General features: G+C 49.2%; 3 protein-coding genes across 4 annotated transcripts; 1 reads left to right on the top strand and 2 right to left on the bottom strand.

Moving 5' to 3' along the window:
* The first annotated feature begins 79 nt into the window (after positions 1–79).
* On the top strand, positions 80–12150 carry UBE2Z (ubiquitin conjugating enzyme E2 Z). The gene is made up of 7 exons (XM_074891871.1): positions 80–468; positions 2294–2366; positions 4159–4346; positions 6293–6404; positions 6997–7109; positions 7652–7742; positions 9564–12150. Exons 1-7 carry the CDS (start codon positions 146–148, stop codon positions 9732–9734), a joined length of 1071 nt encoding a protein of 356 aa, XP_074747972.1. The 5' UTR covers positions 80–145; the 3' UTR covers positions 9735–12150.
* Positions 12151–12437: 287 nt separating this feature from the next.
* On the bottom strand, positions 12438–16638 carry SNF8 (SNF8 subunit of ESCRT-II). Of its 2 annotated transcripts, XM_074891872.1 has the most exons (8): positions 16564–16638; positions 16027–16077; positions 15342–15480; positions 14932–15036; positions 14140–14212; positions 13344–13485; positions 13121–13195; positions 12438–12680 (listed from the first exon to the last, which is right to left on the bottom strand). In XM_074891872.1, the coding sequence occupies exons 1-8, from the start codon at positions 16615–16617 to the stop codon at positions 12543–12545; spliced, it is 777 nt and encodes a 258-aa protein (XP_074747973.1). In that variant the 5' UTR covers positions 16618–16638; the 3' UTR covers positions 12438–12542. The 2 variants fall into 2 exon arrangements, with proteins under 2 accessions (XP_074747973.1, XP_074747974.1); XM_074891873.1 differs by lacking the exon at positions 13121–13195.
* Positions 16639–17408: 770 nt separating this feature from the next.
* On the bottom strand, positions 17409–22555 carry GIP (gastric inhibitory polypeptide). Its single transcript, XM_074891874.1, has 5 exons — positions 22482–22555; positions 21274–21420; positions 20805–20936; positions 18547–18639; positions 17409–17560 (listed from the first exon to the last, which is right to left on the bottom strand). Exons 1-5 carry the CDS (start codon positions 22553–22555, stop codon positions 17551–17553), a joined length of 456 nt encoding a protein of 151 aa, XP_074747975.1. The 3' UTR covers positions 17409–17550.
* Between the last annotated feature and the right edge of the window lie 570 nt (positions 22556–23125).

The following is a 23125-nucleotide window of genomic DNA, read 5'->3' as shown; positions in this document are numbered from 1 at the left end:
TAGTGGCGGTAGTGGGAGGGGGGAGCGGGGGAGGCGCCGCTCTGGCCGGCGATCGGTGGTGGAGGCGAGGGGCGGGGGCCGCTCTGGCCGGCGGACTCGCTGGTGCGGAGTCCCGGAAGCGGCGTTCCCCGAGGCCGGGCGCGGAATGGCGGAGAGTCCGGCCGCCGAGGAGGCGGCTCCGGCCGCGGTGCTGGCGGCGGCGGGTAGCGGCGGCGCTTCGGCCGGCCCGGGCGGCGGCGCGGGGAGCCCCGGCGTCTTCATCCCCGCCGAGCTGTGGGCGGCGGCGGGCTTCGGCGCTGCGACGCCGGGCGCCGGCGTCGCCCCGGGGAGCGGCGGGGCCCCCATCGCGGCGGCGGCGGCGGCCGCGGGGGCCGCGCTCCTCACGCACTCCGCCTTCTGGGACCCCACGGTCAGCGGCGACTGGGACAGCGAGCGGCCCAGCCCGGCCTGCCTCCTGCGGATCAAACGGTGAGAGAGCCGCCCTGCCCGTGAGCGGCGGAGCCTCCCCGCCCCGGGCCCGGGGGCTGAGCGGCGCTGCCGGGTGCCGGTTCCCGTAGCGACCTCGGGGGTGGCTCCGGTCCTCGCCTCTGCCGACCTCGCGGGGCTCCCCCGGGCCTAGCCAGCCGCGGGCCGGGGAGCCCCCCGGCGTGTGTTGGGGGGGCAGCCCGGGCGGAAAGCGGGCTCGGAGCCGAGGCTCATAACGCGGCAGAGGCGCTTGGCTCGGCCCCAGTACCCTCGGGGCGGTAACGGTCCCCTGGGCCTCACCACCCCCTCACCAGCGGTCCTGGAGAGCTGGGTTCGGGCCTGGGGACAGGCCCTGGTCCCTCCCTGTGTCCTAGGGCTTTTCTGGGGACAGACCCGGCTCCCCACCAGGCCCCAGGACTCACCTTGCCCAGGTGCTTGGGCGAGGATGGAGTCTCGCTCCTTGCCTGCCCAGGGGCCGTGGACCTCTGTACCACCATCCGGGGTCTCTTTCTCCATCTGCTGTCGCTGGGGCATTTGGCAGCTCCTTGGGACACGGCGCTAATCCTGCCTCAGGTTTGCTGGCTGCTCCTCGGAGGTGCTGTTAATTGGGGAAGGGAGCTGGCTTCTCAGTCCCCATCAACGGTTGAGTTAAGATATTTATCCAAAACCTGCGTGTAGCATCCTCCTTCCTGCTGGTGCCCACCCATTTGGCTGCTCAGGCTCTTTAAAGGATCGTTTAGTTAAACCTGGCGTGTCAATAACCTTTGATGTAACGAGCAATATGGTTTTGTATTGTTAGACATGCTGGCACTGTTTCAACAAGTTCTTCCTCTTCCTTCGGAGCAAGTAACACTGCCTGCCAGGCTCTTGCTCATCCTTGTTCTAGAGCTTGTATAACGTCTTCCAAAGATGGCACCAGATATTTGGGCACTTTCCAATCCAAACGCCAAAAGCACTGACTTCGTAACCGTAGGCAGGAAGGCGAGGCGCTCCTGTTGCTCTCGCACTTGTTCTCGCCCTGAAACCTCTCTGAACTCCGGTTGCTTCCCAAATGGGAAGGTCGAGTGGGAGCTTGTGCTGGAGCTTGGCACAGCTCCGATTATGGGAGGGAGGTTTTTTGGTGATGAAAGGTAGTGGGTGCCATTTGGTTTATCTGTAGACTGTTGTAGGTGGTTTGTTACTTCTCCGTTCATTTAGTCCACATTCCTAAGGAAACAAGGCCATTGTGATCAAGTCTGTATGTATGTGTGTGCATCCTAACTACTCTTGAACCTGCTATCTGGTTAAATCCAAATTTGTCAGAGCAGTAATGTTCTCAACGCTATGTTTGGGAAAAAAAAAAAGACTGGGTATACGACAGAGACGCTGTCAATAGTCTTGAGTGTGAAGAAGGAAAACATGAGGCGGGAAAAACATCCTTTGAACAACAAAATTCACCTAGAGCATCTTTTAAACGACTATCTTATGGAAGGGTTTATGGTTGGGGAAGTTTATGGTTGAGGTTTTATGCACTGGAGGTGATCTGTGGTAAAATATGAGGCAGCAGGTAGTCAAGGTGCACTTGGTCTGATGCCTCGTGTATTGATTCATTGAATGTTGCTTGTGCTTTTGAAATGCCCCAGCTGTTCTTGGGGATGAGTTGAAAGAGCTCAGCCAGAAAAGTCAGAGGCAAAAGAGAAATGTCTAGCTCTTTAGGAGTTGCAAATTTCCATCTTAAAAGTCTGTCCCTTTGCATCTGTGCACAGATTTGTCATCTAGAACGTTCTGTGCCTCGAGGACTGATGAACGCCAAGGGAGATCTTGACTAATTCCTGTTTCCTTTGTTCAGGGATATCATGTCCATTTACAAGGAACCGCCCCCGGGAATGTTTGTTGTGCCTGATCCCCACGACATGACCAAGGTAAGAGAAGATTTGGAGCTGGTTCAACTTTCCGCTTCTCTGTATGTTGCTGTTGGTGGCTGCTTTAAGGGTTTGCCCAAGTGGGAGTATTCCCTTAATGTTTTGAGAGAAGTCAGGATGAGTCTTGAAAGAGCATAATGAGGCTCCACATTTCTTGGTGACACTGAGATGGGCTGCATTTAAAATGGGAGGAGGCTTTCAAGAAAACTGGCTCTGTGGAGAGATACCATCACAGGGATCTGAGGAGCTTCCACAGATAAAGCCATCTCTGCTTTAGTGGTCCTGTGAAGAACCAGTGGGCTGCTGCTCCAGCTCATTTCACCCTACTGATGGTTGAAAACAACGAACAGAGCAGCTCAAAGAAGAGAGAGCCCCATGGAAAGCTGTTGGCCATGGGGTGCTTCTCAGAGGAGCTGGAAATGAGGAATGTCCATTAGCCACAAGCAGTGCTGGAGTGTCTATAATCCACCTGTGGAAACTGGGGGTGTTTAACTGTGAGCTGGTAGAGAGATGTGTCCCTGCCCCCGCCTGTAGAGCTGCCGCCGGGTTCTCACAGGCACCAGGGTTGCGTTGCAGGTCTGACCCAGGCAGCTGCTCCCACCACGCTGCCTCCAGCAGACCCGCTCTCTGGGGACACAGGCGCGGCTGCAGCCTCTCCTGCCCCAGTTCTTCCCCTCCTGGCTCTTGGTGTTTTCCAGGACTGGGAATTTCTGATTATGTTGGAGAGAATGCAGTGTGTTGGGAGACTCAAACCATGTTCTTGACCCAGTGTGTTTTGTGGCTGGTGCTGCCCTTTCTCCAGCCAGTGTCACCTGGTCTGGTTGTGCTGGTTTCTGAGACTTGTGTGGGAGTGTGTGTGAGGTTGCTTTGGTTTTCCTCTGCTGCACACTTCTCCCACCCCCCTGACAAATGCGGCATTCCCCAGATTCCCCCAAATTCCCTCCATGTAAGCACCTGCCTGACTTAGGGCCCCTGGGTTTTTGGAGGTAGCACAAAGGGAGTGTCTCTGCACAGCCAACCCCCACCTGGGGCACTTAGCTGCAGCTCTGCCTTCCCTCAGCCTCTGTAGCTGAAAGTGCCAAAATGCCCTTCAACGGGAAATGTGGGTTTGTAGAACACCAGCCTTGAGGCTTTTAACTGAAATCCTGGGGAGGTAAGAGGATCATTAAAGGAAACTGCTTGGATCACTTGGGGAGTAAGCTTCCTTAATAGCCCAGAGGGAGTAGATTTCCTGGTATGCAATTGGGATCTATGAGGGTAATTAGCATGGAGAGAATAGGGTCTTAATTTCGGATCCTGGCAGGGGAAATTGAGTGATTGGTTTTAATAAGACCGAATCAGCACGAGACCATAAAATTGAGGAATGCTCTAGTTTTGGCAGAAATTCTGAATTTTTTTCTTTCTAAAATTAGATATATTTTTTCATATTTGAAATCTTTTTTTTTTTTTTTTTTTAAGCAGAGCTTACCAGCTGAACTGTGATTCAGCCTGGTTTGGACTGTATAGAGATGTATGGGAGGCAGCTGTTGTGGACTCTGGCCAAACCTCGCCTTGGAAACCTGCTTTGCACGTTGAGTGTGGCAGAGGGGAGAGAAGTGCGCAGCAGTGGCTCTGGCTGACGAGGGGAGGAGGGAGGGTTAAGTATGGCCTGCACATGGCGTGTGCTTGGGGAAGACGCTGCCTCCGTGCTGCTGCCTGGGTGGAGGTTTCTTGCCTTCGGTTGGCTTTGTTGAGGATTTGACGGTGCTGCACAATTTTGAAGTGGTGCGCAAGACGGGCTTTTGTTTTCCAGATTCATGCATTGATCACAGGCCCATTTGACACGCCTTATGAAGGGGGTTTCTTCTTGTTCCTGTTTCGCTGTCCTCCAGATTATCCCATCCACCCACCAAGGGTCAAACTGATGACAACGGGAAATAACACAGTGAGGTTTAACCCCAACTTCTACCGCAATGGGAAAGTCTGCCTGAGTATTCTAGGGTAAGAGGAGACTTTGGCTGTTTTATGGGGAATCAGGAGGTGGCTGCAGGCTGTCTTCTGCCTCACGCATCCTTCTCAGCGCTTTCTGCCCTGATCTTGCCCCAGACATGTGCTTGGATGCACCTTTATGCTTCTGTGAAGTCATGTGCAGAATCAAGAGACGTAAAGCAGCACAAATCCCTCTACTGAAATAAGAGTCTAGCTTGTCTTTAAAAGCACCTGAGAATGGAGCAGGGGAGGCACAGAGTCCAGCAGACACTGCCCCTTTTCTCCCACTTCCCTTTGCAAAGCCTCAGACCAAGCACTGCGTTTCTTCCGCTTTTGCGCTTTGCAGCCTGATCCTTAATGTTGTTTGAACGTAGGGTTTTGTGGTTTTAATTTCCTCTCTCTGTGTGGGTTTAAAAATAAATAAATAAAATTAAAAGCCGCTAAGAACTTCCTTGAGAGCCATTTGACTGCTCTGGGCTTCCACCTACACATTGTATGTGGGGCTGAGCGGTGGGTGTAATGATTTACAAGCGCTGCTCCCATGCTGCCTGTTCAAACAGGCTCCACTGCTGCAAGTGCTTGTTGTTCCCCTGCTTGATTTTTAAACATGTGAGAGCCCCGATTGATTGAATGGCTCTTACGGCTCTGCCAGAGGAACCCTGGCCCTGGTGTGATATTCCCAACCCCAGCTGTGACAGTTTCAGTTGCCAGCAAAGAAAGGCTTTTGCTGAGACTCTGCACTGGTGCAGCTGGGTTGTCAGTACCTGATTCCTTCTGCTGCAGAGAGGTAGTAGCGACAGCCGGGTGAGGAAGGGGCAGGGACGATCGCTGTAGGGATTTGATCAACCAGCATGAGTCTGAGCATGGATGTGGTTATAAACCAGCTTTTGCTGGGATGGTTTCAGCAGTGCTGTGCATGCGCCTCTTACACCAAAGTTGGTCCAAGTAGCTGATGCCCAGGAGCTGATAGATACTGGCCCAGGGCTGGTAGAGAGATGGGTTGTGCTGGGAAACACTTTCCTCAGCACAGGAGCCTTCCTGATCCAGTGAGCTGGATGCCGATGCCTGCAAAGCCCTGAGATGTGTAGGGCATGTCTATCTCAGGGGTCTAAATGCCCAGCAGCTCCCACGCAAGCTGCCTTGTTGCTCATTGTTGCAATTGTAGCCCTGGCATGGAAACTAAATTATTGAAGAGTGAACAAAGAACCTCGGCCTTAGCAGAAATGGGAAGCGCAGAGGGAGCTGCGAATGAAAGGATTTAGGAAGAGCATATGTGGGTCAGCACATCCTTGTTCAGCTCACAGGGAGACAAGTCTGTATCTGGAACTAGGATATTAAGGGCAAGCAGCAGAACAGCTTTTTTCTGCTTATGCCGTTCTGTGCAAAGGTTTTTGCTACCCTGTGTGTATGAAGCGGGCACCTTATTCCTGTAGCAGAGCATCGGTTAGTGCGTTTGATGGCAGCCCTTGGGCTGAGCGTCTGCAGTACAGACGGTACAAGTGATGGTCTTGTTTGAGTCTTGAAAATCAGCTTTCAGTTCTTAAGAGTTGTTGGGTTTGACTTATGGTAGTGCTGGTAGCTTGTGTTGCTCCAGGCTGCTGTGCGAGATGATAGCCACGGCTTTAAAGTTCCCTGTAAAACGCTCAGAAATGTTACATTTCCTCAACTCATGTGTGATGCCCTCTGTGTGGTAGCAGTGGAGGGAGGTTTACCAACCTCTCTTGTCTTGCTCAAGCCAAAGTACTCATTTGGTTGGGAGAATAAACTACTTTGACCCTGAAAACTTTCTCAGTGTCCAGCGCTTTCTATATCTGCAGCAGCTGTTGCTTTTCCCATCGCATTTCTGTAAGGTGTAGGTGTGCTTTCCTAAGCTTTCTGATCTTTGCTAGTTGGAGGGATGGCGCTCACTGGGCCAGTCCTTTGTTGTTAATTGACGCTTTTCTGTTTTAATACCTCAGCACTTGGACCGGGCCTGCATGGAGCCCAGCACAGAGTATCTCTTCAGTCCTCATCTCCATCCAGTCTCTGATGACTGAGAACCCCTATCACAATGAACCCGGCTTTGAGCAGGTGAGAGTTTGAGGTGGATCATCTCTGGTTCTGCAGCTATTTGTCTCTTCCCTCCACCCTTGCTCCTGGTGGCAAATCACATTCTGGAAATGGGGACAAAAGTAGGTTATGTCGCTTGGCTCTTTTCCAGCCTGTTCTGCCTCTAGTCAGAGCTTGAGGGGGAGTTGCCAGCCAGCTCTGAACCAGAGGCTGCTTAGCTCACGTACGTGTAAGGTAACAGAAGAACATGAGAAGTTGCCGGGGAGATGGGATGGCTCTTCATTTCTCTGCTACATGACTCCTGAAATGGTTTCCTTGCGACCATGCAGGAACCAAACTTCTCAGGTTTTCATGGTCTCCAGCATCTTGCAGAGAGGCAGATTTCTGTGCGAACTTTATCAGTTGACCTGTCTCCACAGCTGTGTGAGTCCGAGGCTCTGGAGACGTGTGAGATCTTGCCAGTTTTTCATTTGCAGTATAAATTAGCTCAGCATACACAGAACAGACAAAGCTGTAGTGGGTTCATGCACCAGTGAAATTCATCGGGCCCGGGAGGGAGAGACGAAGAGCCATTGCAGTCCTGTGGACTCAGTGGCCCAAATTCTGTTTCCAGGAGAGGCACCCCGGGGACAGCAAGAACTATAATGAGTGCATTCGGCATGAGACCATCCGAGTAGCAGTGTGCGACATGCTGGAAGGAAAGTGTCCCTGTCCTGAGCCGTTACGGTACGGAAAAGAGGCATGGAGGGGGTATAAGAAAGTGGGTGTGGGGAAGCAGGATAAACTTCTCTGGTTGCTGTTCTTGAGATCCTGAGAGTTGCTTCAGGGAAGAGCAAATCTTAAACTCTCCCTGGTCCAGCGAAGAGTCGTTTTGATTCCCCTGAAGTGGATGGCCGCATCTGTGCGGCGCCCAGGAGCTGCGCATTGACAAAGGCTGTGTTAATGTGCACAATGGCTGCATCCTCTGACTTGTGTTTGAGAATAAATGTGCCTTGTCTTATGGGGAAAAAAAAAAAAAAATCTCGGAGGGAGGGGAGCACAGCTGTTGTGGAAGCATGTGCAGAATCTCTTCAGCTGCAGTGATGCTGCAGTTTGTTTCGCTCTGTGTCCTGCCTCGCTGGACCCTGTTAGTTGTCTGGGACGCCCCGTACGTGTGTCCCTGCTGACTACATGAACCGGGGTTCCGTGGGGATGGGGTGACCCTGGGTGATGTGACAGTTGTAACACTGTTGTTTTGTGTTGATTGTTTGCTCTCTCATTGCATTCAGGGGAGTAATGGAGAAATCCTTCATGGAATACTACGACTTCTATGAAGGGGTGTGTAAAGAGAGACTTTATCTCCAAGGACAGACAATGCAGGTGAGTGGCAGACAATTTTCTTGTGGCTAACACACTGCCTTAGACAAGAGTGTGTGGTTAGTGACAATCAACAATGTGCAGTACCTAGATCTACATGGGGTGGATCTGGATTTTTTCTATAAAATGTATATTCCAACTTTGAATCAACCATGAAACTGAGACCTGAGACGTTCCTGTGGATAAAACCCTACCGTCTCCAAGTTCAGAGTACACACGCAGTATTTTCAAGGCTGTTAGATTTCTGAGTGCTGGACCCAAGACACTCCCCAGGCAAGCAGGTACTTCTTTCAGTAGTCGACCCAGTAGTTTGCTTTCATGTGGATTTGATGTTAAGCAGGGAGGGCACATGCAGGTTATCCAATACTGGTGGCAATTGAACTCCATTGCAGTATTTTCCTGTTGGGTCACTGCTAGAGTTTCTCTTTTTCTGAGTTTCCTTTGCTTATACAGCAGATAAGAACTTTTCTCTGACACTCCTTGTTCTATCAGGTGAGATCGAAAGTGGCTGACTGAGTCAAAAGTTACTCCGGGAGGAAGAGACGGAGGAACACTGAAAATATGGCAGACACATCTAGACAGGTTGAATACAGGAGCCTGTTTCTGCAGGAAAGTAGACTTTAAAGAATAGATTGCCAAGCTATTTGCATATGAACAGATGTGTCTTCCTCCCTCATCAGCCACCTCTTGTCTGACTCATTGAGAAATTCCACTGCTAAGAAAAGATGGAGGTGGTTGATTTAATGATCTGGTGTCTCTGAACCCTTTTTTCTTGTCAGTGCCGTCACTGGCAGTGTAATTCATAAATAGAAAGCATTCCCAAAGCAGGAGAGTTCATGTTTGGAGTGAGAAATTCCCATAAGGAACTTCTGTGCCTGACTTACAGCTGCAGAGAGTACTGCACTGAAGGCTGTGTAGCGAAGTTTGGTGACATTAGAGGATTATCAGGTGTCACCCACTCTTGTTCCTTCTTCAAGGAGCCAGGGCTCAGTTGCTTTCTCCAGGGTTTATGAAGATCAGTGTGTTGTGCTTGGATCCCAGAGGCAGTGACTGCCATGGCTGGTTTTCTGTTCACTTGTAAATGGTAGTGCAGGAAGCATGAACACAGTGTGCTGGAGAGATGGTATTGTTGTCTTCATTCACCTGTATTTAAAATGAAGTCACTCCAGGCTCAGTAGCAGTCGAGTGTTTGCCAGATGTGGTGTCTTGTTAACTCCAGAGCCACGTGTTGACTTGTACCAAAGATTCCCATCAGAGAAGACAGCGTAAACTCTACCACCACCTTATAGCCCTGACAATGTGTCTTCGATCTGGGATGGCAATAAAAGCAGCAAATGTTGAATAATCTCCAAAGACTTTCTGCCTTTGACTTGGCCACATCTCAGCTGGCGGCCTTGATTAGAAAGGCTCTGTAGCACTAATAAAAGTGTGGTCAAGCCTTTGGTCTCTGGATTTTAGAGACTTATATTTGTAATGTTTTCCCTGCCTCCCTGGAGTGGTCCTGAGACCAAATCTCTGAAATAGTTTACTTCCTCAAAACTGGTAGAAGAAATCCAACCCATGTCTGCTTGGCCTTTCATCTGTTTTTAAAGTTTGTTTGGGTTTGTAAGGTTTCCCAAAAGAGACTCCAAACAAAAATTATCATCAGTCTTCAACCTCTGCCACCACAGTGGGAAGTTAAGGGCCCTCTTCATCATAAGATGGGATTTAATCCTTAAGTCTTTGACCATTTGTTGCCCAGTTACTCTGCAGCTTGCTTCTTTCTGCCTCTTGCCGGAAGGATAATGGTCTGTATTAATGAGCTTATCTATGGTTTTCTTCCAGGATCCTTTTGGTGAAAAACGAGGCCACTTTGACTATCAGTCCCTATTAGTGCGTTTGCAAGGAATTCGGCAGAAGGTGCAGGAGAAACACCAGCAGGAGAATACAGAAATAGACTCTGAGAGCAGCTCCTCCGAGACAGAGACAGACACTCAAGGTTGCTCTAAAGCTTAGAGCTGCGTTAACAGTGGAGAGGCCAAGCCGTGGGGATGTTCTGTCTTCACACTCTAGAGTACCCCTGACAAACTCGACAACCAAACCAATGCCAGAGCGGAGAAAACTTCAGGATATCTTCTGTCTCCTTTTACTGCTCTGGTGGATAACGCTGAACGAGAAGACTTCATGCTAGACAAAGCCAAGCTTGTGACAGGCTACTCTTAAAAGGTACTTACTATGCTAGAAAGCCGGAGCATGTGGCATCAGGTTAATTTTTGGAAACACCTACACTGGTTGGTTTTTTTTTGTTTTTGTTTTTTTTTTGTTTTTTGTTTTTTTTTTTCTCCATTTGATTAAAGAATGAGATCTAGACTGCGAATCCTCTTTACAGCTTTTCTGTTCCTAGACAGTGAGCCCTTCCCTGGGGCCATGCTGAACGTGGAGCTGTAGCTGTAGGAGCGCTTTGATGAGTCCAGGGTATGACAGGGCCCACGTACCGTGTGCCCAGGCGAAACCTTTTTGTGCGGGTTGGGAGAGAGGGAGCCTCTCTGCTCTGGGGAGCCCATCTACCTGATGTCTTTCTTCTAGACACTGTTCTAGACAGACCAAAGATAAAGAGCAGTGGTGGAATCTGGGCTCCTTTCTGAAAGCTTTACTCAAGCCCTGGGTGACTTCGTCCACTGAGACTTCGGGCGCAAAGGGGCGGATGAAAAGTGGAAACTGCAAGAATCCATAAATCAAGTGCAGGTGTGTTCATCCTGGCATTTTGGGGAAGGGAGGTTGAGAAAATAATTGGTCAGAGATGGGGGGAGCACTTAAAAATAAGTCTAGTTTGTGTATTATTTTTTTAAGGTGTTGATTTGAATTTAGCATTCTAGAAATATTTTATTCTGGCTGCTCTGAACGGAGCTGTTTTGTTTCCTTAACTGAAGTACTCTTTGCTTTTCACCTCTCTAGTCAGTGTAATATTTTATTTTCCTCCCTTCTTCCTCCTGCCACCTCGCTCCCCACTGCTACCTTGATCCATTGATTGAAACGCTAGAAAAAGGGGCAATTCTAGCTAAGGAAGCCACTGTTTCTGGGTGGAGTTCTGCAGAGGTGTACGCCTTGTTACTGACAAATTCCTTTGCCAAACTTGGCTGAGCGCAAGCTAGCCGAGTGTTGTAAAGTTTAACACTTCAGTGCTTTGAACGTTATAAACAGCAGCTTTTTACTGTGAGCGAAGGCCGGCCTCTTGGAGAGGTGTCTGCTGGCTGCGAGTGCCATTACATTGAAGACGTGTTCAGTGTAACTTGGGTGGAGGTGAAATACCCAGAAATCACCAGGTAAACGAACCTGGTGATGATTGATTGGAGCAGTATGTTTTGTTGATAAAGAGTTTGATCTACTTTTTTTTTTTTTTTTTTTTGTTATTATTTTTACGGGAGCTTTGATAGAAAGCTTAAGCACAAAGTTGCACATTGTCCTGGGCCCTCTCCCAGTTTCCTTAAACACCTTCCCACCAGCTCGGCCCTGTGTCAGACTCCTGATGGTGGTGGGAGAACTTCCAACGCAGTCATCTTTGTTCTAAAAAAGCGCAGAAAGAGGGGCCAAAAGACCCCCGCCGTGCGCTGTACAGAAAGGCAATGCCCCATGCGTCACTGAATTATTTTCAGTCTCTGTGATTTATATCAACTCTTGCAGAACTCAGAAGCCTGCACGCGGCTGCTTAAGCAGCTCTGAGAAGCTGAAAGGTGGAAACATTTCTGAATTGTTAAGGTGCCATTTAACAACTTGGGAACCTTTTTTCCCTTGAGCAAGCAAACTTCCCTGGGTCTGTCATTGGCTTGATTTAGACTTAAACCCTGTCTTCCCTTGAGGGAAAGCTGAACTTACGCAGGACTCACTCAACACATACACCAGATGAGAGTAAATTAAAGCGGTGTTCACCTTGAAATGAGGTCTTGGGGAGGCAGCGGGCTCTCCCGAGAAGTCATGAGCTGTGTGCTACTTCACCGCCTCTTTAATCCCATTGTAAATGTCACGTTGTTTTTCACCATTCAGTAGCATTGTGGGTAGAGCTGTGACTCTGCTGCCTTCCCAAGGCAGAGCTGGTTCTGAAATCTGTTTGTGATGCATGTGGCGTTACCATCCACCGATACAACGAAACAAGAAAATGCCTTATTGTGGACACTATTCACATAACTAGCATGTGGCTGTAAAAGAGTATTAGTTTTATAGCTCTAATGTTGTCTGTCCTACCATTTCTGAATGTTTCCATTTCAAAGTGACAATCCTCAAATGACTGCTCTAGGCAGAGATGTTTTAGCAACAGATTTTTAGACCTAATTGAGTTGAAAATATATGCACAAGAGTCACTCTTAAGATACCTTGTTTATATACTATTGTACATAAGATTTTTTTTGTGCAATAAAGTTTGTTTTGGCAGAATCTAGACTGTGGTACTCCTTAGTGGAACAACGACTCATTCACAGAGCAGAGAGGACTAGAGAACAGTTTCTCAGTGTCACTGCTGGCTCCAAGATTCTTTAGCCAATTCTTTAGACAGAGTCACATTTGCATCCTCTGAGACAGTTGCAATAGCAGCTTAGATAATTTTCCTCTCGCTGTGACAAGGTAATCAGTTGTCTGTAGTATTAAGTGGCATGTCCACCCACAACAGAGGAGAAAATTCAGAGGTAAGCAAGTATGAATTAGCCCTATTAAACTTTTCAAGCTAGACACTTTTTACAAAACTTTTATTTGAAGTCCACTGTCCCTGTGTTTCAGGTGATACGCAAATAACCTCACAAGAAGAATTATATACAGGCACAGAAAGCGTAGCAGTCAAGGTATTGCCTCCTTGGCTTCCTCTGGAGTGATTTCCTGAGAGTACAGCTCTGTAAAGAGAGCAGGCAGCCAGTACTGAGGTTCTCCTGCTGCCTGCGTATCCAGCCAGGCCATTCCTTCCTTCAGCAAGTGTTCCTGTACAAACAGAGTAGAAACTGTGAGTGAAACTTAACTAAACGGCTGAGAAGCCATTCGCAAGTGAGGCCTGACCCCACATTTATTCTAGAGTAAAGGAGGGTGTAGAACTTGGACTACAATAATTTTTACTCAACTTGACCAGGAGAAATATAGTTCAGACACCCAGCCGTGTCTGCCCTGCGTGTTCTGTAAGATCTGAGCTAACAAGATCCAAGTTTTACTGGAGATTAGTGAAGCCACAGGAATATCTGCAGCTTCTGAGATTCTGCTTTCCTTAATCTATGTTTACACAGTGTGCAGTCTGCCTCTGGTCTACCAGCGAGCTTAGGATCCCCCGTGCATGCCGTGATAACGTGGCCCCAGCCAGGCGTCGGCTGCGGGAGCAGTCGCTGCGCTGTCACTGAACTCCACTGTGCACGTGAGACGTTCGTACGTACCAGCACTTGCTTTGCACGTTCCGTCTCCCACTTCAGGCTGGACCTGATCTCACTGACTGTTACATAGCCCTTTTTCTGAAATAAGAGGAAAAAGACTTAAGTCTGTAGTTCAGAAGAGTGTGGATAGTTTTGCCTACGGGCCTGGTCTAATCACAGTTTCCCATCACAGAAGCAATAAGGTTCTTTCAAAGTGGTTGTATTGAGCCAGGAGATTTTAAAATACCTCTGCCAGCTGCAGGACGACAGTGTGATCCATGTTCAGTTCAGCTGGTACCGACTGGACCAGATATGTTCCACCAACAGGGATAATCCCAAAGCCATTCCCCAAGACCTTCAGTTTCTTGATTGCACGAAGGAGATCATCCCTGAGAAGCAGAGGTCAATGCAAGGCTTTAAAGCGAGAGCCTCTCTCAAAACACACACTACATTTTGTAAATGAGGAAGACTCGATGTGCAGAAGCTATGAGCAGTAACAGCTCCTTGGAGCTTGCTGCAGTTTCAGGTAATCAACAGCTGAAAAAATTTTTTATAAAGCAATTTAGAATTAGTTGGCATATCTGTGCCCCCTTTCAGAAGCACAGACTTGCAGTAGAGTCACACTTGTAGCACCTGAGCTGCAGGTGCTAAATTCTTTAAGATTCAGCCCCAATCAGTGATCATGGTGAGTTGTGTCCTAAAGTCCATTTCTGTAGTGACACCCATCAGCCCCTTCCTTACAGCTCAGGAGACCACAGCAGCTTCAGCAGACTGGGGCAGAAAGAGCTGGATTTGCAGGGAACTGTCTCCAGCTCAAGGCAACAGTCCTCTATGCCTCAGGGCTCCTGGAGAAAGCACGCTGCTGCTTTCTGAAATGGTCAGGTCACTAATTGTGGATCACGTGTTAAGTGGCTCCATTGCTAGAAGTCAAATTTGAAGTCCAATTAACAGCAGCGCCTACAAGTGCTGCTGAGATCAGTCACCCCCCTTTTCTTCCCCGAATGCTACTTGATTCCCCTTTCCTGTAACATGCAGACACTCACTGGCTGACATCCTGAGCAAACTTCCCCCTTCCCTTCAGCACTTGCTGATGAAGTTCTTCCAGTGTTATCAGACCTAGAAGTCAACAAAAGGAGATAGGAGAGCATTACAAAAGTCATCCAGCAAGAGCAGTCAAGGATCCTTTGTGCGTTTGGCGCTGGCTCACCCCTGCCTTCCCTTTTACAAGCGGCTGTTCATTGTTCCCAGTATCCAGCCTCGGGTGAGATCAGCATCGTCACTTCTGTTCCCAGAACTAACATGCAGCTCAGCTGTTGCCTTCTCCCACAAATGTATCGGACTCAAGTTTCAACGGGCTTTGCTGTAGCCCATTCCTGGTCTCAGATTGCCCTTTTGGAGTGAAGAACATCTACTATCTTTTCATGAGGCACTTATCACTGGTATTCCAACTCTTCGGGATATTGCTGTGATCCTTTAGAGACAATCTTACTGCCAGGCTCAACGCCGTAACTTATCAGTTTTGTACTCCAAGATTGTCATGGATCCCTGCTCCTTCCCCGCGATCCTGTGAGTTATGGTTTTGTTACCTACACAGGGCAGAGATGGCTGATTTCTGCAGGAACCAATAAAGCTGGGTGATTACCAGTGGTGTAGCTGTAACATGTTATAGAAAGAAAACAAAGCTTTTTGGGGACAATGAAGACAGAACTGCCATTCAGTAATTTGTGAAATCTAGTAAAGAGCACTACGCTGAGCCATGCGCCTCATTTTCCACAGGGAAAAGTATCCTCCCGTTAGCTGTATCTCCTAGAAACCAGACACGGTGGGATCCTCACCTCCATTCCGGTGTTTCAGAGCCAGGCAAACTTCAATGATCTGCACACCCAGTTCATAGTAAAAGTCTCCAACTCCCAGCATCTCTGACCAGAATCCCTTACCAGCTGTGAAGCGAGAAAGAGGAAAGTGATTGGACCACTGGCAAAAATATCCTTCCTTAACAGTTCCTCGTGTGACACAGACTGCTCACAAACCTCGCTGTGAGGACTCTCAGATCTGTCGGAGAAGAGTCTCCATTTTGGTTACTATTTTCCCCCACCCTTTTAAGTAAGTAACACCCAACAGTACATTACACTGATTCACAAACCCCAGGAATCAAAACACCATCAGCTCTCCTCAAGGAAACAGTTTACAATATGAGAACAGTGCGATGAGTCCTTAGTCATTAACCCCAGTGCCTGTTCCTCACATGCCAAAGGATCCACTCCGATTGTTGCACACATATCCTGGAACTGGACCCGGAACTCGGGGTTTTTACGGATCTCTTGCTTGTGTTTGCTGGCAAACTCTTCTAAGTTGGTCTTAAACATGTCCAGCTGCTTAGACATCTGAAAGAGAATCGCAGAGAAGTGTTTCTGTCTTAGCACTTATTTTATGCAGTTTTTGCATAAACACAGCCCCCAACAGGCACTAAGCGAGCAGAGTCCTCAAGAAACACTCAGGGCTCTGATGTGCTGCCTGCCCAGTGATCTTAAAAGGAAGGAAACCAGATAAAATTGCTTGATTAAATGAGAATTCTCCACGCTTTTAACACTGAATTCAAACCAGTATCAGACCACAGCGGAGATAAGGCAAAGGGCTGTTCTGATCGAAGAGACAGGCTGTGAAGGGGGGCAGCAGTTATTCTGTGGTGTACACAGGGTAGAAACAGTTCTACAAAAATGAGGTGTCACTGAGGTCTCGGGAGGCAGAGTGAGACCTGTAGCAAACATCACAGCTCTCTGATGGCAAGGCAGCCTAATGGGTGCCGTCGTTATCCACACCTCTCGTGGACAGTGCTCCAGTCACTGAAGCAGAGGAGGAAATGAAACCCAGGTTTGCTGGGCTCACAACCACCGTTATTCCTGCTGCCAGGGCAGGCGTGAATCTCCCACCTGGGCCAGCTGGTCCTCGGCCAAGACCGTCCCTCGCTCCTTGTACTTCGCCTGCAGGAGGAAAACACGATGATGGAGACAGTGCTGAAGGGCAGATGGACCAGAAACCAGAACTGGATGAGGGAGATGCTCCTTAAGGAGGGATGAACCAGGAGGACACAGAGCCTCGTGCCCTGGGCAAGCAGGGAGGCTGCCAGGAAGCTCGTGGCACCGTGGACGTGGCGCAGGGCTGGCGCCGGGCTGGGATGGCTGATGTGAGGCCGGGGATGACCCCACACCGAGCCTGGCACCCCCCACCACAGGGCAGAAGGGGCCTAGCCCCCCTCACACGGGCCCGATGGGGCCTGGCAGCTCCCCCCACCCGAGACTGGGGGGCCTGACCCCCCCTTACACGGGCCCGGTACCTCCCCCCACGGGCTCCGTCGGTCCCGGTCCCCTCATACGGGCCTGACACGCCTCGCACTGGCTCTGACACGTTCCCCCCCGCCAACCCAGCCCGGGCCGCCCCCTCCCCAGCAGGGTCCCGGCGCCCCTCACCTCCGCGAGCTTCTTCTTGGCGATGGCGCCCGCGCCCACCCCCCGCCGGTGCATCCCGGCCCCGCTGCCCGCCGCGCTCCGTCTGACGTCATCACTCCGCGACGGGCGGCGCCGACGCACGGCAGGGGTGGGGTGTCCCCCCCTCGTGTAACGGGGATCCCGCCCCGGGGTCACCCTCCGAGGGCCTGGGGGGGCACTGAGGGGCCTCAGACCGCGCGGGGGGTGTGTGTGTGTGTGTCCTTGTGTGTGTCTATGGGGGGGTGAGGCCCTGCTGGGGGTCTCGGTCCCCTCTGTGGGAGGGTGACCCCCCCTCCGGGGGGGGGGGTAGCTCTCACTGGAGGGGGCTTCAGTCTCCCCCGGGGTGGGGGGGAGCCCTGCTTTGGGTAAAGGTGACCCCCCAGATTTTTGGCCCTGTTTGTGGGGCTGGGTCCCTTCTGTGGGATGGTGTTCTCTTCGGGGGGGTGCGGGGGAGCCCCGGTTTTGGGGGGTCAGGAGGGAGGGTGAGTCCTCAGGACCCCTTTGGAAGGGTGGGCTGGCTCCCAGGTGGCTTTCAGCGGGGCCAGCCCTCGGCCAGGGTTTGTTTCCCTGCAGCCTAGGCTGGACTTCACCCCCCACAGCTGATGCCAACATCATTTTTTAACTCAGAGCCCAGTGGCGGATCCTAAATGCCTGAAAACCTGCAGTCGGGATCTTTCAGTGTTGGGGTTCAGTCAGCTGTAGCCCAAGTCACTGACACGAGGTGTGTTATTGTGACCCTCACGATCCTTGTTTGGGAAGGATGCTTATTTTTTTGGCAATTTAGTAATCTTTTATAGCCCATCCCCCAATCAAGTCTTATTTGCATCTTATTTCAGCATCAGACTAAACTCTTTATTGCTTGCATTAGCAAAACAGACAATATGCACAGAACAGAGTGAATATAAGACATCTTCCTCCTTCTCATGTGTCTTGATAGGGTGAGGAGAGGTCCTCGGGAAGGTCCTGGAGTTACACAGACCTGACAAAGCAGAAGAGGGAGAGAAAAGCATAAATTCCTGTGTACTGCACTTACCCCATTTTCATTTGGTTCCTATAGGAAACACATAAGTCACGGCCTTCTCTACGCTGCAGCCCCCTCTGACACCTTGCAAATCCATTCTGATAGCAAGACGTGTAGCAAAGTGAGTATCTAATAGTAAGCACCTACAAGTTTTGAGAAAAATCAGCAACTGATTAGAGGAGAGAGATGCAAATAAGTGTTTCTCTGCAGGAAAGGCTGCAGTATGAGCTCAACCGTTATTTGTTTTCTCTGGCCTGCTGGCTGGCCACTCGGCTCACATTGTCTGACCAAGCTGCATGGAATTGTCTGTAGCACAGAGCTGCCTCTTATTTCCAACCTACATTTATTCATGGCCAGTTCATCCCTTTTTGTTCTTGTGCCAACTTTTGCTATTAGCATAAACAGCTCTTTTCTTGCTCTGTTTTTTTATAGATGGTGACTTTGTGTCTCTCAGCCTTCATTTTACTCAACTAAACATAGAATGGGCTCGTGATTCCCTTGAGCCTCCTCAGGGCCCTCCCCTGCACCTTTTGCATCGCAGTGTCTTGTGTGTCTCTCTGAATGCCTTTCATAGCAGTGTACAATGCACAGAAAAAAAATATTTCCTGTAAGTGGTTTGATGAACACCTCATTTTCTCATTAAAAAGAGGGGAAAAGGATTTACTATCCTCCCTTCTCTAGACAGTAATTTTTTGAAATTTGTCTTCCCCCATCTTTGTTGTATCAACAGTCTGAAGATACTTTTGCAGAACCAAATTCTGGCCAGAGCTCTTACCTCTCCAGTCAAATCCAGCTGAGCTGTGCCATGTAAGCACTCAGTGTTTATCTAAAGAAATCCTAAATTTATTGATTGAGCACTGCAGCAAGAACCTCTGGGGACAAGGGCTGGGAAAGGATCTGTAGGGATGCTTGTAACAACAGGAACAGGTAGAACAGCCACTCACATCGGTCTGCAGAGATCAGTCAGCATCAGCCATGTCAGAAAATCCTGGCTCAAAACATCCTTCAAACCTTCTGAACCTTCCAGAGAAGTCAAACTGCAAGAAATGTGCCGTGCCATAACGACAGAGGAGAGGCAATAATTCAGATGCAGTGTACAACAGTCTGTTATCCCAATCCCCTCAAGTTCACAGGGATATTTTATTTTCATTGTCTTAGTATCTTTGACTCGGATAAACCCACAAAAAGCTTTAACCTCTTTTTGACGTGGCGAGCTCCTTGCACACAACAGTGCCTTGATCTTGGCACGTTTGGGCTGCCCAGCAGTGAACATGTCTGTCAGGCTTGGGGGACGAGAAGGAACAGTCCAGTGACCCCCCCCCCCCCCTCGCTCCACCTCCTCTCAGAACCAGCAGGCATCAAAACAAAAGCAGAGCGTGGGTGAAGCAGCATCTATGCTTCAAACTCACAAAGGAAACTCTTTGTTTCCAAGGAGGACTTTCCTCTGCAAGTTGCATTTTTTATTTGCAATTAAGGACATTGAGGGAGACACTAGAAAACATTTTATTTTTTTAAAAATGAAGCTAATCAAGCTGATTAATCTCTAGCATCAAAGGTTTCCCTTCCCCCCTCCACCCCCACCCCCAGAACAGGTTAGACAAACATCTGTCAGGAACAGTTTAGGGTGCATTGATCCTGCCTCGGAGCAGAGGTCAGACTAAATGACCTCTTGAGATCCCTCAAAGCCCTTGTTTCTTTGATTTTGTATTTTCCGTATGACTAGCAATTCTCGGTGTCTGATTTTCTGAGTGCTTGGCCTGAGACACCTCTGTGAACCATAACTGTGCTCATTTCCCCCACCCCGGGTCATCCCCCGCACCCTGGTTTCTAAAGCAGTTTTCATGCAAAGGCTGTAAAAGACAACAAATGCCCCCAGATTCTTGTTCTGGGTGACTGTCCCATGACTCCCTGTAGTTAGAAATTCCATTTTTTTTTTTTGCCAGAAGACACTAGGATTGCGCCTGAAGGATGTGGGCTGCCTGTGGTAAGTGCTTTTTTCCTTTTTGCCACCATTTTAGGACTAAGCAGCAGCAACCTGTTAGGTTTTGTAAAATCCCCTTCATGTTAAAGAAAGGAAATGTATCCCTCATTCATTTGTTGGTGTGTTGTTTTTTTTTTTTTTTTAAATATAGAAAGTGCCTGAGAACAGATTTTTCTTTGGACTCGTGTCTAATTTGCTGTTTGAACATTTGTGACATAAGCTAAGATTGGGGGAGGTGAAACAGGCTATTGACAGGCTGTGGATATGCTGACACAGCACAAAGCCACGCAGCGCTGAGATACACAAGTGTGCTCTCAGCCAGATGGCTCGGGGAACGAAGGCACGAGCTGCAGCAGGAGAGAGCTCCAGATGGACTAGGTTACCTTGCCCAGAGGTACCTGTTCCGAGCAAGCTCGTATCGCCATCGTTACCACAATCGTGATGATTTTAAGGTGATGACACCTTAAAAATCTGCGCAATTGGGGACCCTCAGATCAGAACCCAACTGGGAAATTCCTCCTGGGTCAGGCAGGCTGCGTGGTTTCCCCCTGCCTGGTTTCACGCTTAGATGACAGGCTTTTCATAATAAGAGCTTGGAGCAGCGATACGAGGAAATAACTGGTTTGCTTCTTTTTAAAAAAAAATTAACTAGTCCGCATGCTGAGAGTGTGAACGAGTAGGATTCCCCCCCCCCCCCGTGTGGGTTGATTTGATCAAATCAAAATGTTTTGCAGAAATGTATCAATTTCACATCATTTTTGCTGGAGAGTTTTCTTTTGAGAGGGTTTTGTTCCGAATAGGTCAAAACACTTCATTTTGACTTCTCCATTAGGGTGATGTTGGGCTGTTAGGGGACTGGATGCGCCTCAGCCCTGTCAAAAGTCCGTGCTTTGACCTTATCAAAGCGCTGGATTTTGATGAGGCTGTGCTGACCTTTGCAAAACCAAAAAAGACCCCAATCATCTATATTTTGGGCGTTTGTATTTTGCGAGAAATTTCAAAATTAGAGAGGCTTTTTTGGTCTTTGTTCTTTTCCTCACTCCTGAGACAGAATTGCAAAATGTGAAATTTCCTTTTGAAATTAAAATCCTCTTTTTTTCCCCCCCTATGTGAAGCCGTTACCATAGGTTCCTGCCCCAAAACATTCCTTCAAAAGTTAAACACTTGGGGACCTCATCCCTCCCTGCGACCAGACTTTCTCTTTTTACTCTCCCATCTCACCTCTGATTTTTCTTGGCTTTTAGAAGCCAGGCGAAGAAGTCTTTGGCTTCCTGAGTGCCCAGGTCCAACCTCTGACCATTCGCAGCTGATACTTGGGGCTCAGCTTCCCGCTTGTACGACTCGATGATGTTGCTGGAAAGGCAAAATGGGACGATATCAGCCCGAGATGCCACAAGAGGGTGCCAAAATGCTTCTTTTCCACAAAATCCAGCTCCCTCCCACTCCATCTACCAGCCAGAGAAGAAGGCGGTCTTGGACAGGGAGAGGGATAGTTGTGCTGTGTGCCGACAGACCAGAAACATTTCTAGGACTTAGAAAAATAAAAGAAAAAAAGAAAACCGACTCCCTAGAGAATCACTGCTGCAGTCCAAGAAAAATATCCTCGGCTCTACATTCTTGTGTAGCCATCAGTTGGCTGACGACAGCTGTGAGTTTGGATCGTAGGAGCTTTGAAAGTCTACACACTTACTCGCTTTTCTTCTCCCGTCTGGCTAGCAACCATTCCACAAAGTTCTTCTTCAGCATGTTATCCATCGTGCGGCTGTAATCGCTTGCCAGGGTGGCCTCAGAGTAGCGTCTTTGCACTGGTCTGGCACTGGGAGTCCTTGTACTTACACTGGGGTAGGAGCACAGAGACAAGAGTGAGTCCTGCACGGAGCGGGAGCACACGCTGGGCGAGTTTCGCTTGGGTTGCACGTGGTGGCCCTCGCGGTCCCTATCCAGCGAGGTTTTGTGGTCACTTTTAACGGTACAGGTGACCATTCCTGCGCTGTAACATTAAGGAGATGGCCGGGGAAGGGGCTAACATGCTCCTCAGCCATTTCGCTTGCTCCTGACAATTGCAGCTCAGATTGGAGAATTTGGGAGGAGATGAGCTCAGGATAGTTGCTGATAGTCTGGCGTCAGCGTGGCTTTCCCTGCCGTAGCCTGATTCACATGGACTTTGGCTCCGAGCTAAGGCACCAAGCATGCTCAGGCTCCCTCCTCCAGTGAGCTGCACACCTACGGCCAAGGAATCCTCCTCTTGAGTCCTCAAGAGGCTCAGGGTGGGTGGCAGGGGGCAAGGGCTGACCCTGAGACCAGTGATCTGACAGTGGAGACATAGCTGGTGGCTACCTAAGTTAGCAAAGGATTTCAAAGCTGACTGGTTTTTAGTCCTACAAGCTGGGATTGCAGCAACTCCTACTGCTCTAATAAGGATTGTTTTGGATCTTCTCGGGTAGTAGTTGGAAATTTTGTAGCAGGAGTCAGGGAAAGAGAGGGAAAGTCTTTATTATATACCTGCTTTATGTAACTGGTCATATTTTCAGAGGCTTCCAAATACTGGATGCCCCCTAACCTCATTCATGTGAGATGATTACATCTTGTTTCTAGTTCACAGCCAACCTTCTTCTCTTCCTGGTTTACTTCCAGCTTGTTCCTCCTAACCCAGAGCTATGAATTTGTAGGGAAAACTTGGGAGTTCCTGGCTCCATCTCAAAGGCTCAGGGCTTTAGTTTGATATTTCTCTTATCATTCCCTCATCTCTGTACACTTGGCTGTCTCTATTATCTGAGATCTACCTCAGGACTCATGTTCTCACCTACTTACCAAGATGCCAGTGGAAAAAATCCATTTGCCTCCAGTGGGGAGCTGGAAAAGGCTCAAAACACACTGTGAGCTTTCCAAAACACTTACCCCGAGATGTTTTCTTCCATCAAAACAAAACCCAGAGAAGCGAGGAGCAGAGAGAGAACTTTGAAAGACATCATTTTCTTGGCTGGTTTCTCTGTTCCAAAGCAGAGGGCAGTCCAGATGTCCAGCCCCTGTAACACACGGGACACATAAGGGGCAGGACAGCGAACCCAAAGGCATGTGCGGCGGTGGTTGGGCACGTGCCTGTGCTTGTAAATGTGCTCCTTCAGTCCTTGTGCTTCGAGCAGCCTTCTCCATCCTACAAAGCCCTCTTCTGCCGCTCCCAGTTAAATTACTTTTTCAATGCCAACGCTCTTTCCCACTGTGGTGTCTTTTAATGTTGGTTCCTTATACTTTTATTGTAACCATCAAATTCATTGTGGGTTGCACATTCCTGGAGGCAGGGGCTTTGTCTTCCTCCATGTTTACAAGCTGACCCTGTGGGTACCTCATTGTGCTTTAAGGGTCGATTCAATCTTGAGTATGTGAACGGGAATGTACGTTGGATCAGGCAATTCAGTAGCAATGGCATCCTGCTTATCCCACACTGTGGTTCTGCAGGATTTAGGAGCCTGATCTAATTTCTGGGAGGTTTTCTGTTGGGATGGATAATGCCTTATGTAGGGACTGGAGCCAGTCAGTGAATA

This window comes from Strix uralensis, chromosome 22, assembly GCF_047716275.1.
Source record: "Strix uralensis isolate ZFMK-TIS-50842 chromosome 22, bStrUra1, whole genome shotgun sequence".
Taxonomy (NCBI): Eukaryota; Metazoa; Chordata; class Aves; order Strigiformes; family Strigidae; genus Strix; species Strix uralensis.
Note: the sequence above shows the minus strand (reverse complement) of the source record. Positions and strands in the feature narration are given on the sequence as shown.

Excerpts from the sequence above, each read along its gene's own strand:
- SNF8 (XM_074891872.1), bottom strand. The coding sequence starts at position 16,617 with ATGCACCGGCGGGGGGTGGGCGCGGGCGCCATCGCCAAGAAGAAGCTC. Across the intron at positions 14,213-14,931 it reads TCTGAAACACCGGAATGGAG|GTCTGATAACACTGGAAGAA; the intron begins GTGAGGATCCCA and ends GTTGACTTCTAG. Across the intron at positions 12,681-13,120 it reads AACGTGCAAAGCAAGTGCTG|GAACACTTGCTGAAGGAAGG; the intron begins GTACGTACGAAC and ends CTGTTTGTACAG.
- GIP (XM_074891874.1), bottom strand. The coding sequence starts at position 22,555 with ATGATGTCTTTCAAAGTTCTCTCTCTGCTCCTCGCTTCTCTGGGTTTT. Across the intron at positions 21,421-22,481 it reads ATGGAAGAAAACATCTCGGG|TGTAAGTACAAGGACTCCCA; the intron begins GTAAGTGTTTTG and ends CTCCTACCCCAG. Across the intron at positions 20,937-21,273 it reads AGACGGGAGAAGAAAAGCGA|CAACATCATCGAGTCGTACA; the intron begins GTAAGTGTGTAG and ends TTGCCTTTCCAG.
- UBE2Z (XM_074891871.1), top strand. The coding sequence starts at position 146 with ATGGCGGAGAGTCCGGCCGCCGAGGAGGCGGCTCCGGCCGCGGTGCTG. Across the intron at positions 469-2,293 it reads TGCCTCCTGCGGATCAAACG|GGATATCATGTCCATTTACA; the intron begins GTGAGAGAGCCG and ends TCCTTTGTTCAG. Across the intron at positions 7,110-7,651 it reads CCCTGTCCTGAGCCGTTACG|GGGAGTAATGGAGAAATCCT; the intron begins GTACGGAAAAGA and ends CATTGCATTCAG.